This window comes from Melanerpes formicivorus, unplaced genomic scaffold (genome assembly GCF_026170545.1).
Source record: "Melanerpes formicivorus ecotype bairdi unplaced genomic scaffold, bMelFor1.0.p_v2 SCAF_122, whole genome shotgun sequence".
Taxonomy (NCBI): domain Eukaryota; kingdom Metazoa; phylum Chordata; class Aves; order Piciformes; family Picidae; genus Melanerpes; species Melanerpes formicivorus.
Window position 1 is genome coordinate 531,255 of NW_027142474.1, and position 13,809 is coordinate 545,063.

Sequence of the window (13,809 nt, forward strand, 5' to 3'; positions counted from 1 at the left end):
CGTGTGTAGTGTCTGTGGCAAGCCTTTTGCTTGCAAGAGTGCCTTGGAAATCCACCACCGCAGCCACACCAAGGAGCGGCCGTTTGTCTGCGGGCTCTGCGGCCGGGGCTGCTCCACCCTGGGTAATTTAAAGCAGCACTTACTGACCCACGGATTGCGGGAGCTGCCTTCTCAGTTCTCTGAACCCGACTTTGCTCTAGGTCCCAGCCAAAGCACTCCTAGCCTGGTCACCAGCACCGCACCCACCACCATCAAAGTGGAAGTGAACGGCCACGGCAAGCCCATCTCTTTGGGCGAGGTCGCCTCGCTCCCAGCTGGAATCCAGGTTCCTGCTGCGCCACAGACAGTGATGAGCCCGGGGATCGCCCCCATGCTGGCGCCCCCCCCCTCGCCGGACCCCCAAGCAGCACAACTGTCAGTCGTGTGGGAAGACCTTCTCCTCAGCCAGCGCGCTGCAGATACACGAGCGCACCCACACCGGTGAAAAACCCTTTGGTTGCACAATCTGTGGTAGAGCTTTTACCACAAAGGGGAACCTGAAGGTAAGAGGCCACCTGGCACTGTCAAGGCTTGGAAGCTGTGGGGGTGGAGAGAAACAGACAAGCAAGCAAGCAAAAAAGGCTTGAGGCACCTGGAATCGTAGGATCACAGAACCACAGCACTGCCAGGGCTGGAAGGGGCCTCAAGGATCATCCAGCTCCAACCCCCCTGCCTTGGGCAGGGACACCTCACACCACAGCAGGTTGCTCACAGCCACATCCAGCCCGGCCTTAAACACCTCCAGGGATGAGGCTTCCTCCACCTCCCTGGGCAGCCTGTGCCAGTCTCTCACCACCCTCATGGGGAAGAGCTTCTTCCTAACATCCAGTCTCAATCCACCCATTCCTAGCTTTGCTCCATTAAAAACTGAGGAGAAAAATGATCATTTAGGCTTGGAAGAGATCTCTAAGGTTGTGGAGTCCAACCATCAGCCCAGCGCCACCACGGCCATCAAACCATGGCCACAGGTTTCTCGGACACCTCCTGGGATGGGGACTCCACCACCACCCCCCTGGGCAACCTGTGCCAGTCCCTGACCACTCTTGCAGCAAAGAAATTGTTCCTCATCTCCAGCCTAACCCTCCCCTGGCACCATCTCAGGCCATTGCCTCTTGTCCTCTCACCTGAGACTAGAGGGAAGAGACCGACCCCCAGCTGGCTCCAGCCTCCCCTCAGGGAGCTGCAGAGAACAATGAGGTCTCCACACTGAACACCCCCAGGTCCCTCAGCTGCTCCTAAGCCCAGCCCTGTTCTCCAGACCCTTCCCCAGCTTGGTTGCCCTTCTCTGGACCTGCTCCAGCTCCTCAGTGTCCTCCTGGGAGTGAGGAGCCCAAAACTCAACCCAGGACTCAAGGTGTGGCCTCAGCAGTGCCTGGTACAGGAGGACGATCCCTGCCCTGCTTCTGCTGGCCCAACCATTCCTGACCTAGGCCAGGATGCTGGTGGCCCCCTGGCCACCTGGGCACACACTGCTGGCTGATGTTCAGCCCTGCTTGAACTCAGCAGGTTTCAGCTCTGAGCAGTTGTCCCAAGGGAGGAAGGAGCTCCAGGGCAGCGTGTGCTGTGCAGCGGTGGCTGTGCTGCTTCCACCAGGCTGAGCATCATGATGGTTGGACTTGGTGATCTTAGAGCTCTTTCCCAACTTGAAACCGTTCCCTGATTCCAGGACCCAAGTGGCTGTGCAGTGCTGAGAGCTTCAGAACCGTTCCTGGGCTCAGGCTCTCCAGCCAGGTGTGGTGCCCCCCACACGGCCAGCTGGGGGCAGGTCCTGCCAGGGCTCATGGCCCATCAGTGCCAAACAGCCTCACTCTAAAGCATGAAGGCAGAGCTCCTTCAGCCTCTTGGATGCCTCTCCTGCAGCCACTGCAGGGCAGAAAGCTGCTTCCCACTGATTCCCAGCCAGCTGCCACAGGACTGATGCTCCTTGGACCCCCCAGGCCCCCTGGGGAATACATTTTAAGATCCTCTTTTGGGGGGGGGAGATTTTTAGCACAACAAATGCTGAATAAATGATGATGGCAAATAAAGAACTGATGCCCCTGACCTCAGAGGAGGTCTTATGGAAGGAGGCAAGAGGCAAAGAGCTGGAAGAGGGCAGATTGAGACTGGGGATTAGGAGGAAATCCCTGGCAGTGAGGGTGGGGAGACACTGGAACAGGTTTGCCTGGGGAGGCTGTGGATGTCCCCCCCCCGGAGGTGTTCAAGGCCACCAAGGAGCCTCATCCCTGGAGGTGTTGAAGGCCAGGCTGGATGTGGCTGTGAGCAACCTGCTGTAGCGTGAGGTGTCCCTGCCCATGGCAGGGGGGTTGGAGCTGGATGATCCTTGAGGTCCCTTCCAACCCTAACAACTCTATGACTCTATGATTCTAAGGTGGATGAGGTCTTGAGCAGCCTGGGCTGGTGGGAGGTGTCCCTGCCTGTGGCAGGGGGATTGGGACTGGATGATCCTTGAGGTCACTTCCAGCCCAACCCATTCTGTGAAACAATGCAGAAGGGCAGGAAAATAAAGCAAACCCCAGCCCTCTCCTCCTGCAAGTAAGGCCCTTGGTCATCTTCAGCATGTGAGAACTTCCATCTTGCATATACAGCATGGTCTGAGCTGAGAGGAGCCCTCCCCGAGGTGCTGCATTGATGTTTTCAGTGAGAAGGAAGAAATGCAGCTTGGAGAAGTGCCGTGGAGCTGGGTGTGGCTGGGCCTTAGGAGAGTGCTGGCAACAGAGTGGATCTGTGCTTGGTGTGAGCAGAAAGGCAATTTTGCAGATCCCAGGGTGTCAGGGGCTGGAAGGGACCTCTGGAGATCCTCCAGTGCCAGCCCCCTGCCAGAGCACAGCACAGATTCCAGCACAGGGCACACAGAACACATCCAGACAGGGCTGCAAAGGCTCCACACAAGGAGACTCCACAACCTCTCTGGGCAGCCTGCTCCAGGCCTCTGGCAGCCTCCCAGGGCAGAAGTTCCTCCTCCTGCTGAGCTGGAACCTCCTGGGCTGCAGTTTCCATCCATTGCCTCTTGTCCTATCCCAGGGTGCAGCTGAGCAGAGCCTGTCCCTGTCCCCTCCCTCCTGCCCCCTAGCCCTCAGCTATTGAGGGACATTGATCAGATCCCTCTCAGCCTTCTCTTCTCCAGTCTGAACACCCCCAGGGCTCTCGGCCTCTCCTCCTCAGGCAGTCTCCAGTCTCTTCAGCATCCTTGTAGCCTCCCCTGGCCTCTCTGCAGCAGATCCCTGTCCCTCCTGAGCTGGGGAGCCCAGAGCTGGATGCACTATTCCAGGTGCCTCCCTCCTCCCCTCCCCCTCCCCTTCCTCTTGCCCCCCACCTCTCAGATATTTCTAAGCATTTATTAACTCCTCCTCTCAGCCTCTTCCTCTCCGGAGCGTTCAAAGCCACTCTGCGCGCAGCGGCGGCTCCCCCCAGATCCTGCTAACCCAGGGCTGCTTCTTGTGTCTCCCTCCCCTCCCCCCTTGCCTGTTGCTCCCCCTCCAGGTTCACATGGGGACCCACATGTGGAATAACGCCCCCGCCCGCCGGGGCCGCCGCCTCTCGGTGGAGAACCCGATGGCCCTGCTGGGCGGCGACGCCCTCAAGTTCTCCGAGATGTTCCAGAAGGACCTGGCGGCGCGGGCCATGAACGTGGACCCCAGCTTCTGGAACCAGTACGCCGCGGCCATCACCAACGGCCTGGCCATGAAGAACAACGAGATCTCTGTCATACAGAACGGGGGCATCCCCCAGCTGCCCGGCAGCCTGGCCGGCGGCGCCATCCCCGCCCTGGGCAGCCTGGCCGGCAGCATGGACAAAGCTCGCACCGGCGGCAGCCCTCCCCTCGTCAGCCTGGACAAAGGCAGCCCCGAGACGGGAGCCAGCCGCCCCTTCACCAGGTTCATCGAGGACAACAAGGAGATTGGCATCAATTAAACACCTCCACACCACCCCCCACCCACCCACCACCACCCCACCAGTGACTGTTGGACCTCTCCTCCACACGGCGCTGGTCCTGTTCTGCATCCAGCATCCCAAGCTGGTCCTGTTCCGAGTCCAACTGCCCAAACTGGTACTGTTCCACGTCCAGCATCCCAAGCTGGTCCTGTTCCAAGTCCAGCTGCCCAAGCTGGTCCTGTTCTGCATCCAAGCTGGTCCTGTTCCACATCCAGCATCCCAAGCTAGTCCTGTTCCGTGTCCAGCATCCCAAGCTGGTGCTGTTCCAAATCCAGCTGCCCAAGCTGGTCCTGTTCCGTGTCCAGCATCCCAAGCTGGTGCTGTTCCAAATCCAGCTGCCCAAGCTGGTCCTGTTCTGCATCCAGCATCTCAAGCTGGTCCTATTCAGTCCAGCTGCCCAAGCTGGTCCTGTTCCACATCCAAGCTGGTCCTGTTCCGTGTCCAGCATCCCAAGCTGGTCCTGCTCTACATCCAAGCTGGTCCTATTCAGTCCAGCTGTCCAAGCTGGTCCTGTTCCACATCCAAGCTGGTCCTGTTCCGTGTCCAGCATCCCAAGCTGGTCCTGCTCTACATCCAAGCTGGTCCTGTTCCGTGTCCAGCATCCCAAGCTGGTCCTGCTCTACATCCAAGCTGGTCCTGTTCCGTTCCAGCATCCCAAGCTGGTCCTGCTCTACATCCAAGTTGGTCCTGTTCCGTGTCCAGCTGCCCAAGCTGGTCCTGTTCTGCATCCAGCATCCCAAGCTGGTCCTGTTCCATGTCCAGCATCCCAAGCTGGTCCTGTTCCGTGTCCAGCATCCCAAGCTGGTCCTGTTTTGCGTCCAGCTGCCCAAGCTGAGCGCTGGGTTTCCAGACCTGACCTGCTTTGGGGTTCCCCCCCTTGGAAGCCTCACCCCAGCAGAAATCCGTAACTCTCCTCATGGCTGCTGAGAAACAGTTGTCTTGCAAGCTCTCTGCATGGTACTTCTCCCCCTCAGCGAGGCCGACTCTCGCTGAGGACTTTCTGAAACCTCTTCATTTACCAGGGAACAAAACACAACAAAGGAACAAACGAAGGGACAGGAACAGACTACGAAGTCTACGTCCACTTTGCTCCTGAGAAAACCTCACCTGAGGGGAAAACAAAAAGAACAGGGCTGGGGGCGGGGGGGGAGGGGGCCTCACCCTGGCGTCGTCAGACCACCTCCACCACCACCTCCTCCACCACCTCCTCCACCACCACCACCACTCCTTCTTTGCCGGTTTTCTTTTGTTTTGCTCCAGTTAGTTAGCAAGCTTGGGACCTGTCGGGTTTTAGGACTCTTTAATCTTAAAGAACTAAAGTGATTTTAGTGTCCCTCCCCCCGCCCCCCCTCCCGGCTGTGTCTGATGAGAGTATCCTTGTCTGTAGTATTTATAATGTTAAGATTATGCGGGTAACAGACAACATCCCAGCCCACACCCCTCCCCTCCCCGCCCCGCCCCCGCCCCCCCCCGCCCCCGGACAAACCGCCACAAGCACCCTGCGGGGGAAGCTTTTTGTACTGCGGCAACACGAACCGGAGCGAAACAGAGCCGAGAGAGAAGCAAACCAGGACACACCTGGCGAGGAAGGCATTTTTCTATTGCTGATGATTTGGGTTGGGGTTTTCCAGCCTCGGCTGTTTTGGTTGTTCTTTTTCTTCTTTTCCAAGCAGATTTCGGTTTGACTCTCTCCAAGCAGGCAAAAGTGTGAAGTTTTCTTGGGGAACCAGAAATGATAGCATGCTCCTCATGTGCAAGTACCTGTCAGTAACAAACCTCTTGTCTTCTTTTCACTTCCTTTATCTTCTTCTTTCTTACTTTACTTCCTTTTTGCTTCCTTTTTTCCTCTTTTTCTTCCTTTTTTTTTTCCCTTCCTTTTTTTTTTCTTCCTTTTTTTCTTCCTTCCTTTTTTTCTTCCTTTTTCTTCCTTTGTTCTTCCTTTTTTTTCTTCTTGTTTTTCTTCCTGTTTCTTTTATCTTCCTTTTCCTCTTCCTCTTTCTCTTCCTTTTTTCTTCCTTTTTATCTTCCTTTTTATCTTCCTTTTTTCTTCCTGTTCCTTTTCCTTTTTCTCTTCCTTTTTCTCTTCCTTTTTATCTTCCTCTTTTCTTTTTCCTCTTCCTTTTTTATTTTCCTCTTCCTTTTTTATTTTCCTTTTGCTCTTCCTCCTTTTTTCCTCCATCTTCCTTTTTTTCTTTTCTCAAATTTTTATTTTCCTTTTATCTTCCTTTTTCTCTTTTCCTTTTACCCTTTTCCTTTTTCCCGTTTCATTTTCCCCTTTTCCTTTTTCCCGTTTCCTTTTTCTTTTCATTTTTTCTTTTCTTTTCCTTTTTTCTTGTTTTCCTTTTCTTTCTTTTTTTTTCTTTCTTAGTTTTCTTTTCTGTCTTCTTTTTCTCTCCTTCCTTTCTTTCTCTTCTTCCTTTTTCTCTTCTTCCTTTTTTCTCTTCTTCCTTTTTTCCTATTCTTCCTTTTTCCTCTTCTTCTTTTTTCCTCTTCCTCCTTTTTTCCTCTTCATTTTTTCCTCTTCTTTTTTTCTCTTCTTCCTTTTTTCTCTTCTTCCTTTTTTTCTCTTCTTCCTTTTTTCATCTTCTTCCTTTTTTTCTCCTATTCCTTCTTTTTTTTGTTCTTCTCTTTTTTTGTTCTTCCTTTTTTCTCTCTTCTTCCTTTTTTCCCACCCTTTCCTTTTTTTTTCCTCCCTCCTAATTTTATTTTTTAAAGCATAAAAAGGTTTATTTAAATATTTGTAGCTGCTATGTGGACAGTTGTTCTATTAAATATATATTAAAAAAAAAAAAGGTTAAAAAAAATTAAAATGAAATAAAACTAAAAAAAAAAAAAATAAAACCTGAAACTAAAGAGAACCCTGCTGTAGTGTTGGACTTTAGCTGAATGGTTGGAAACTGAGTTGCAGGCACAAGCGGTAGGCACCGACCTGGAACTGTTCACAACGCTGTAAAGAAGTTGTGAGGAACTTACTCCGTGTTATCAAGAGCTGTACAATAAAGAGGTAATGTTTGTACAAGCTTCTGGCAGGCTCTTCATTTGCATGGCACCACACAGCTGCCAGGGCTGGGAGGGACCCCAAGCATCACCCAGTCCCATGGGCAGGGACACCTCACACCGCAGCAGGTTGATCACAGCCACATCCAGCCTGGCTGCAAACACCTCCAGGGATGAGGCTTCCACCACCTCCTTGGGCAAACCTGTGCCATGCTCTCACCACCCTCATGGGCAACAACTTCTTCCTCACATCCAATCTCAATCTCCCTACTTCTAGTGCTGCTCCATCCCCCCCAGTCATATCCCTCCCTGACACCCTCAAAAGTCCCTCCCCAGCTTTCTTGGAGCCCCCTGCAGATCCTGGAAGGCCACAATTAGGTCTCCCTGGAGCCTTCTCCTCTCCAGCCTGCACAACCCCAACTCTCTCAGTCTGTCCTCACAGCAGGGCAGCTCCAGCCCTCTGCTCCTCCTCGTGGCCCTTCTCTGGACACTTTCCAGCCCCTCCAGATCCTTCCTGGCACAGAGGCTCCAGAACTGGCCCCAGAGCTGCAGCTGTGGTCTCAGCAGAGTGGAGCAGAGGGGCAGAATCCCCTCCCTGGCCCTGCTGGCCACACTTCTCTTGCTGCAGCCCAGGCTCTGCTTGGCTCTCTGGGCTGCAAGTGCTCACTGCTGGCTCCTCTTGAGCTTCTCCTCCCCCAGCACCCCCAAGGCCTTTTCTCCAGGGCTGCTCTCCAGCCAGTCCCTGACCAGCCTACACCACTACTTGGGATTCCCCAGCTGCAGGACCTTGCCCTTGGTCTTCTTGAACCTCCTGAGGTTGTCATGGGCTCAGCTCTGCAGCCTGTGCAGGTCCCTCTGATAGATCCCTTCCCTCCAGCCTGTCTTACACCACAGTGCTGGTTGGGTCCTTGGAGCAGGGAGGGTTTGCCTCACATCTGAGCTATTTTTATCAGTAGTGCTTAGAAGCATAGACTGCTCCAGGCTGGAAGGGATTTCCAAAGCTCATCCAGTCCAAGGCCTCTGCACTCAGCAGGGACACCCCCAGATGAATATCTCCAGGGATGGAGCCTCAGCCACCTCCCTGGTCAGCCTGCTGCAGGGTTCCAGCAGCCTGCTGTTGCAGAACTTGTTCCTCACATCCAATCTCAATCTGCTCTGCTCTACTTTGAAGCCATTGCCTCTTGTCCTGTCCCTGCAGGCCTTTGGGAACAATCCCTCTCCATCCTTCTTGTAGCCCCCTTCAGGTCCTGGCAGGCAGCTCTAAGGTCTCCCTGGAGCCTTCTCTTCTCCAGGCTGAACACCCCCAGCTCCCTCAGCCTGTGCTCACAGCAGAGCTGCTCCAACCCCCTGAGCATTTTCATGGTCTCCTCTGGAGCCTCTCCATCAGCTCCAGGTCCTTCCTGTGCTGAGGGCTCCAGAGCTGGATGCAGTACTCCAGGTGAAGTCTCAGCAGAGCCAAGTGTCAGAATCTCCTCTCTGCCTCTCTGGCAGTGCTGCTCTGGATGCAGCCCAGGCTGCCCTTGGCCTTCTGTGCTGCAGTCTCACACTGCCTGCTCCTGGCCACTTCCGCCTGCTTTGCTTCCTGGGAGGGAGCCAAGAGGCTCAGAGCTTCAGGTGGCTGCTGGCTCCTGCTGGAACCCAGCAGGGAACTCCACAGCTCCACTTGCTGCAGTGAGGAGAGAGATGGAGGCAAGGCTGGAGAGGGAGACCACAGCTGGGGAGGGAGCTGGGCTGACAGACAGATACCTGTATTGATATGGGCAGGTATTATTGATATATAGATCTAGCCAGAGGGATCAATATCTGTATTGCTAACTAGGTATCTATAGCTAGAGAGGCATCAATATCTGTATTGATATCTAGATACCTATAGCTAGAGAGGTATCAATATCTATATTGATAACAAGATATCCATAGCTAGAGAAGTATCAATATCTATATTGATATCTAAATACCTACAGCAGTATCAATATCTGTATTGCTAACTAGATACCTATAGCTAGAGAAGTATCAATATCTATATTGATCTCTAGATATCTACAGCTAGAGAGGTATCAATATCTGTATTGCTAACAAGATATCCATAGCTAGAGAAGTATCAATATCTATATTGATATCTAGACACCTATAGCTAGAGAGGTAACAATATCTCTATTGCTAACTAGATATCTACAGCTAGAGAGATATCAATATCTATATTGATAACAAGCTATCCATAGCTAGAGAACTATCTAGAACTATATTGCCATCTAGATATCAATAACTAGAGAGCTATCCAGAGCTGTATTGATAATGATATCTATAGCTAGAGAGATGTTTAGAGCTGCATTGATACCTAGGTATCGATACCTAGAGAGCTATCTGGAGCTCTATTGATAACTATACCTAGCAAGGTATCCAGAGCTGTATTGATAAGCAGGTATCTATAGCTGGAGAGATATCCAGGGCTGTATTGATAACCATATCAATAGCCAGAGAGAGATTGAGAGAGGAATTCTGGTTCTGAAGAGCTTTTTCCTCAGCTCCAGTCCAGCCCAGGGGCTCAAAGGTCCAAGGGCTCAAAGGAGGCTCAAAGGAGGTTCAGAAGAGGTTGCAGGATTCAAAGGGGATCCAAGGAGTGCAGGATCCAAGGATTCACAGAGTGGGTTGGGTTGGGAGGGATCTTGAAGCTCAGCCAGCTCCAGTCCCCTGCCAGGGACAGGGACACCTCCCCCCAGCCCAGGCTGCTCAGGGCCTCACCCAGCCTGGCCTGGAACACCCCCAAGGGAGGGGGCAGCCACAGCCTCCTGGGCAGCCTGTGCCAGGAGCTCTCTGCCCAGGAAGTGACAAAATGGCTCTGGGGATTCAATCTCAGAATCATAATGGCTTAGGTCGGAAGGGACCTTAGGAGATCATCCACTCCAGCCCCCTTGCCATGGGCAGGGACACCTCTCAGCTAGACTCAGCTGCTCAAAGCCTGGCCTTGAACACCTCTCCCTCTCCTCCTTCCTCTCCCTCTCCTCCTTGCTCTCCCTCTCCTCCTTCCTCTCCCTCTCCTCCTTGCTCTCCCTCTCCTCCTTCCTCTCCCTCTCCTCCTCCTCTTTCTTCCTCTCGTCCTCCTCCTCTCTCCCTCTCCTCCTGCTTTCTCCCTCTTCTCTCCTCCTCTCTCTCCTCTTTCTCCCTCTGAGGTTGAAAGGCTTCAGCAGTCGAATCCCCCTCCCCTCAACCTGAATTCTTGCCCCCTCCACCTCTGCCTCTCCCCTGCTCCGCTTTGTGCTTGGTGTTCTTCACCCTGCGCCTCGATGCTCACTGATATCCTTCATCCCCGGGCTGCTCCAGATGAATTCCCAGGCTGGATAAAGATGGCATCGGGGGCAGGGGAGGCAGGGGGGGAGGGAGGGAGTGTCTATTCTTTACAGCCGCAAAAAGACTTCAATTCTTTTGACAGAAATCCAGGAAGCTTCCACCTGCGAGCGAGTGAATGAATGAATGAATGAGGGAAGAGAACCCTGCCAGGATGCGATCTCTGTTATCAGCCTCCCCCGCCGCAACCCGATGCCGCGCTGAGCACCCTCAGGAATCCACCTGATAGCCCCAGGCCGAGCCGAGGCTCCTCAGCTTTGTGTGAGACGGAACAAAGCTCTGCCTGCCGGAGCCGCTCCGGGCTCCGCTCCGGGGCTGCTGTACCCCCTGCTCGGCAGCAGCTCATCTGCATGCCAGGGGGAAGCGGCACCGCAGATGGCCCCAGATAGGGAGCAATGGTAATGGGGAAATGATCTGCACTGGGCAGGGGGAGAACGGGGGGGCGGCTGAGTTCTCACGGGCAGGCAGCTGGGGGGGAGCAGGGGGGTCCTACAGATTCCCAGGGGATCAGGGTTGTCCCACAGGCTCCATGGGGATCAGGGATGTCCCACAGGCTCCTCTGGGATCAGGGGGGGTCCCACAGGCTCCTCTGGGATCAGGGGTGTCCCACAGGTTCCATGGGAATCAGGGATGTCCCACAGGCTCCATGGGGATCAGGGATGTCCCACAGGCTCCATGGGGATCAGGGGGGTCCCACAGGCTCCATGGGGATCAGGGATGTCCTACAGGCTCCTCTGGGATCAGGGATGTCCTACAGGCTCCCCCGGGATCAGGGGGGTCCCACAGGCTCCATGGGGATCAGGGATGTCCCACAGGCTCCATGGGGATCAGGGATGTCCTACAGGCTCCATGGGGATCAGGGGGTCCCACAGGCTCCTCTGGGATCAGGGATGTCCTACAGGCTCCCCCGGGATCAGGGGGGTCCCACAGGCTCCATGGGGATCAGGGATGTCCCACAGGTTCCATGGGAATCAGGGATGTCCCACAGGCTCCATGGGGATCAGGGATGTCCTACAGGCTCCTCTGGGATCAGGGGTGTCCCACAGGTTCCATGGGAATCAGGGATGTCCCACAGGCTCCATGGGGATCAGGGATGTCCTACAGGCTCCTCTGGGATCAGGGGGGTCCCACAGGCTCCATGGGAATCAGGGATGTCCTACAGGCTCCTCTGGGATCAGGGATGTCCTACAGGCTCCTCTGGGATCAGGGGATCCCACAGGCTCCATAGGGATCAGGGATATCCTACAGGCTCCTCTGGGATCAGGGGATCCCACAGGCTCCATGGGGATCAGGGATATCCTACAGGCTCCTCTGGGATCAGGGGGGTCCCACAGGCTCCATGGGGATCAGGGATATCCTACAGGCTCCTCTGGGATCAGGGATGTCCCACAGGCTCCATGGGGATCAGGGGGTCCCACAGGCTCCATGGGGATCAGGGGGGTCCCACAGGCTTCTCTGGGATCAGGGATGTCCTACAGGCTCCATGGGGATCAGGGGGTCCCACAGGCTCCCTGGGGATCAGGGGGTCCCACAGGCTCCTCTGCAGACTTCCTGTAGGGTCCCTTCAGGTGCTGGCAGCAGCTCTGAGGTGCCCCTGGAGCCTTCTCTTCTGCAGGCTGCACAGCCCCAGCTCCCTCAGCCTGTGCTCCCAGCAGAGCTGCCCCAGCCCTGGCAGCAGCCTTGTGGCCTGCTCTGGGCTCTCTCCAGCAGCTCTGTGGCCTCCTCGTGATGCCCTTGAGCAGCTCTCAGAGCACTGCATCACGACCCTCACCCCAGCAGACACCTCCAGCCTGCTGTGCTGCCTCAGTACCAACCATTCCCCCTTGATCCTAAGGGGGAGAAATGAGTTCTAGGGCACAGAGCATCCCAGGCGCAGCAGCATTTCAGTCTGACAGGTCTGGGTCCTGGACGTGAGGGTCCCAGAGGTGTTTCCCAACCTCAAGGAGCAACAGCAGTGTCCATCAGGCAGAGTTTTCAGCAGGTCCTGTTGGGACAGGAGAAAGCTTGATGGGTTTAAAGAAGGGGAATCACAGAGGGCCCCAAAATTCCAGGGGGGAAGGGACCCCAAGGACCATCTGGCCCAACCTTTGTGGGTTGCAAGGAGCTGGTCCAGCACCCTGGCTGGTCCCCCGTGCAGGGGACACCACTGCTGCCCTCGGGGCAGGATGCCAGCCTCTGACTCCTCCCGTGGGGGACAGTTTCCTGCAGGAGTTCCATGGGAGCCTCCCCGAGAGCAGAGAGGAGGAGAAAATTGTTTTCTCCTGGGGGTGGTGAGACCCTGGCCCAGGCTGCCCAGGCTGATGTCCCTCCCCCTGCCCCAGCTTGCTTGGGGCTCTGGGCATCTTCCAGCTGCAGGTGACTGAGGGACGCTGAAGGGCCTGGAACAGCTCTGCTAGGAAGAATGGCTGAGCCCTGGGGCTGCTTAGTGTGGAAGAGAGAAAGCTGAGAGCAGACCTGAGCAATGTCTCTCAATAGCTGAGGGGTGAGGGCAGGAGGAAGCTGCCAGGCTCTGCGTGGTGCTGTCCAGCGAGAGGACAAGGGGCAAGGGACACCAACTGGAACCCAGGAGGCTCCAGCTCAGCAGGAGGAGAAACTGCTTTGGTGTGAGACTGCTGGAGCCTGGGGCAGGCTGTCCAGAGAGGTTGTGGAGTCTCCTGCTCTGGAGCCTTTGCAGCCCTGTCTGGATGTGCTCTGTGTGATCTGTGCTGGGCTCTGCGCCGTGCTGGGGCAGGGGGCTGGCATTGGAGGCTCTCTGGGGTCGCTCCCAGCCCTGTCTGGATGTACTCTGTGTGCCCTGTGCTGGGCTCTGTGCTGGGGCAGGGGGCTGGCACCGGAGGCTCCCCGGGGTCGCTCCCAGCCCGGCCGCCGCCGCCGCCCCTCCCCAGGCCCCGCCCCCTCGCTCACGCCAGGCCCCGCCCCCCGCCGCTTCCGCCGCCGCTTCCGCCGCCGCTTCCTTCCCGGCGTCAGGCGCCGGCGGCCGTGGCCGTGCGCGGGCGGCGGGCGCGAGGCGGCCGGCGGGGGAGGGCCCGGCGGCGGCGCGCGGCGGCAGGGGGCGCCCCCAAGATGGCTGCCGGCATCCCGCTGCTCCCCGTGCCGCGCAGCAGCCAGCGCAGAGCGGCCTACTACAGCGGCGCGGCCGCGCAGCAGCGACACAGCAGGTACGCAACGGGCCCGGCCTGCCCTGCCCTGCCCTGCCCTGCCCCGCCCCCGCCGCCGACACCCCGCTGCCCGCGGCCCGGCCTGCCCCCCGCCCGCTGCCGGCCGGTGCCGCCGGCTCCCGCACACCGGCAGCGTCCGGTCAGCGCCGGTCCTCTCCGATCCCGTCCCGTCCCTCCCGCGCGCTGCGGGCCGGTGCCGCCGGCTCCCGTACACCGGCAGGGCCCGCACACCGCCGGCTCCTGTCCGATCCCGTCCCGTCCCCCCCGCCCGCCCGGTGCAGGCCGGTGCCCGCAGCCCCCTGGCACTGCCAGGCCTCAGCCCGTCCGCTCCCTGACG

General features: G+C 56.6%; 2 protein-coding genes across 3 annotated transcripts in view; both read left to right on the forward strand.

The window, feature by feature from the left end:
• Nucleotides 1-6,994, forward strand: part of SALL3 (spalt like transcription factor 3) — a 34,071-nt gene extending 27,077 nt beyond the window's left edge. The window contains 3 exon segments of the mRNA XM_068167702.1: nt 201-390; nt 392-542; nt 3,523-6,994. Coding sequence (XP_068023803.1) covers nt 201-390; nt 392-542; nt 3,523-3,954 — 773 coding nt within the window. The 3' untranslated portion in view covers nt 3,955-6,994.
• A 6,281-nt stretch (nt 6,995-13,275) lies between these two features.
• ATP9B (ATPase phospholipid transporting 9B (putative)) overlaps nt 13,276-13,809 on the forward strand; it is a 49,567-nt gene continuing 49,033 nt past the window's right edge. The window contains exon 1 of one of the 2 annotated variants that reach the window (XM_068167703.1): nt 13,276-13,472. In XM_068167703.1, coding sequence (XP_068023804.1) covers nt 13,378-13,472 — 95 coding nt within the window. In that variant the 5' untranslated portion in view covers nt 13,276-13,377. The remainder of the gene's footprint in view (nt 13,473-13,809) is intronic. The other variant, XM_068167704.1, reaches the window with a different exon arrangement.